This window comes from Aplysia californica, unplaced genomic scaffold (genome assembly GCF_000002075.1).
Source record: "Aplysia californica isolate F4 #8 unplaced genomic scaffold, AplCal3.0 scaffold01278, whole genome shotgun sequence".
In the NCBI taxonomy this organism is placed as follows: domain Eukaryota; kingdom Metazoa; phylum Mollusca; class Gastropoda; order Aplysiida; family Aplysiidae; genus Aplysia; species Aplysia californica.
The window spans coordinates 11,908-13,273 of record NW_004798548.1 but is presented as its reverse complement, the minus strand read 5'-3'; the positions used below and the strand labels follow the sequence as shown (position 1 = coordinate 13,273).

The following is a 1,366-nucleotide window of genomic DNA, read 5'->3' as shown; positions in this document are numbered from 1 at the left end:
ACCCCACCCCAACCCCACCCCTCACAAATATGAAGTGTCATTATTATATTAACGAAAATATTGTGATAACAGAAATATTTACCATAGTAATATTCATCATAATGATGTCACTAATAGCAATGGTGATGATAATAATAATGATAACGATGATAAGAACTATTTATAAAGATAATAATGATGGTGATAATGATGATAAAAATGATAACAATAATAATGATAGTAATTATGATAATAATAATAATAATAATAATAATATTAACAATAATAATAATAGCAATAACATTTCATGATTTACGAAACCCTGGTCACCTTTTACTTCCTCATGTCACTCTAGTTTCCTACCTTGACTGTCATGTCAGGCATTTTTACGCTGTTTTCCAGTACGAAAAACCAGGACAACTATCCCGTATTGTTCCTTTACTTTTCTGTATTATAATCAGCTTAAAATCACTTGACTACAGACTTTGATCAGATTTACAACATGCATGTCAGGATATCGCCAGTCTGTAGAAATAGGAAATGTGAGAGTTGTACATGTAGCCGCGTGTGCCTAAATAGCTGCATCGATGTATGTCTCACAGGTGACACAGAGGTGAAATGATCGGAACTTTCCGATCTAGATTTTTCCGTTCTCATTTTGTTTTGTTTTGTTGTAATTTTTTGTTTTAAAAAAAAGAAAAGAAAAACGTTTCTTGTCTTTCAAACTATTTTTATTTATTTTATTATTCCCACAAAGGACTGTCTCTGTTGTGGTTTGTTTCTTCTTTCCTTTCAAACGTTTTTCGCCTTTATCTCTCCTCCTTTTCTGTGTCTGTTACTCTCTAGTCTTACTGTGTTGCAAGTGCCATGAAACTCTTACCCAAACCATATCTTCGACACTTATATGATGTCCTATATGTAACACAAATGCCGTAAAACTGATACAAGAACTCACCTTCTCCCCCCCCCCTCCAACAGCGCCCCGCACGCACAGAGGAAGAGCTCCCTCCCCCGCCCCCCGAGTTGTCCAGCTCACGGTCTGTGTCGTCACCTGTACCTGAGGAGAAGTCTCCGACAGTCACCGTGCACAGTGTGAGCAGGGCGGGCCTGGACAAGAAACTACCCGCACCGGTGAGTTGTCTGTGTGTGTGTGTGTGTGTGTGTGTGTGTGTGTGTGTGTGTGTGTGTGTGTTCGTTATACGTGCGTGTTAGACTGTATAAATATGCATAAGGAGAAACCTGTTTAATTTTGTCACTTTGTCTGGATTGCTGAGTATATGATAATAACTATTATTTACTCACGATGTGAGATTATTACAGAGATTAAATTATGTCTTCAATGCTTTACAGCACTTTCATGAAAAAAGGGAGAACTGTGAAATGAATC

General features: G+C 37.4%; 1 protein-coding gene across 1 annotated transcript in view; it reads left to right on the top strand.

Moving 5' to 3' along the window:
* The window catches only part of SAP (synapse-associated protein), a gene marked incomplete at its 3' end in the record, with an annotated part of 50,554 nt that extends 49,433 nt beyond the window's left edge, over positions 1-1,121 (top strand). The window contains 2 exon segments of the mRNA NM_001204555.1: positions 958-1,113; positions 1,115-1,121. Of these exon segments, the coding sequence (NP_001191484.1) occupies positions 958-1,113; positions 1,115-1,121 (163 nt within the window).
* Between the last annotated feature and the right edge of the window lie 245 nt (positions 1,122-1,366).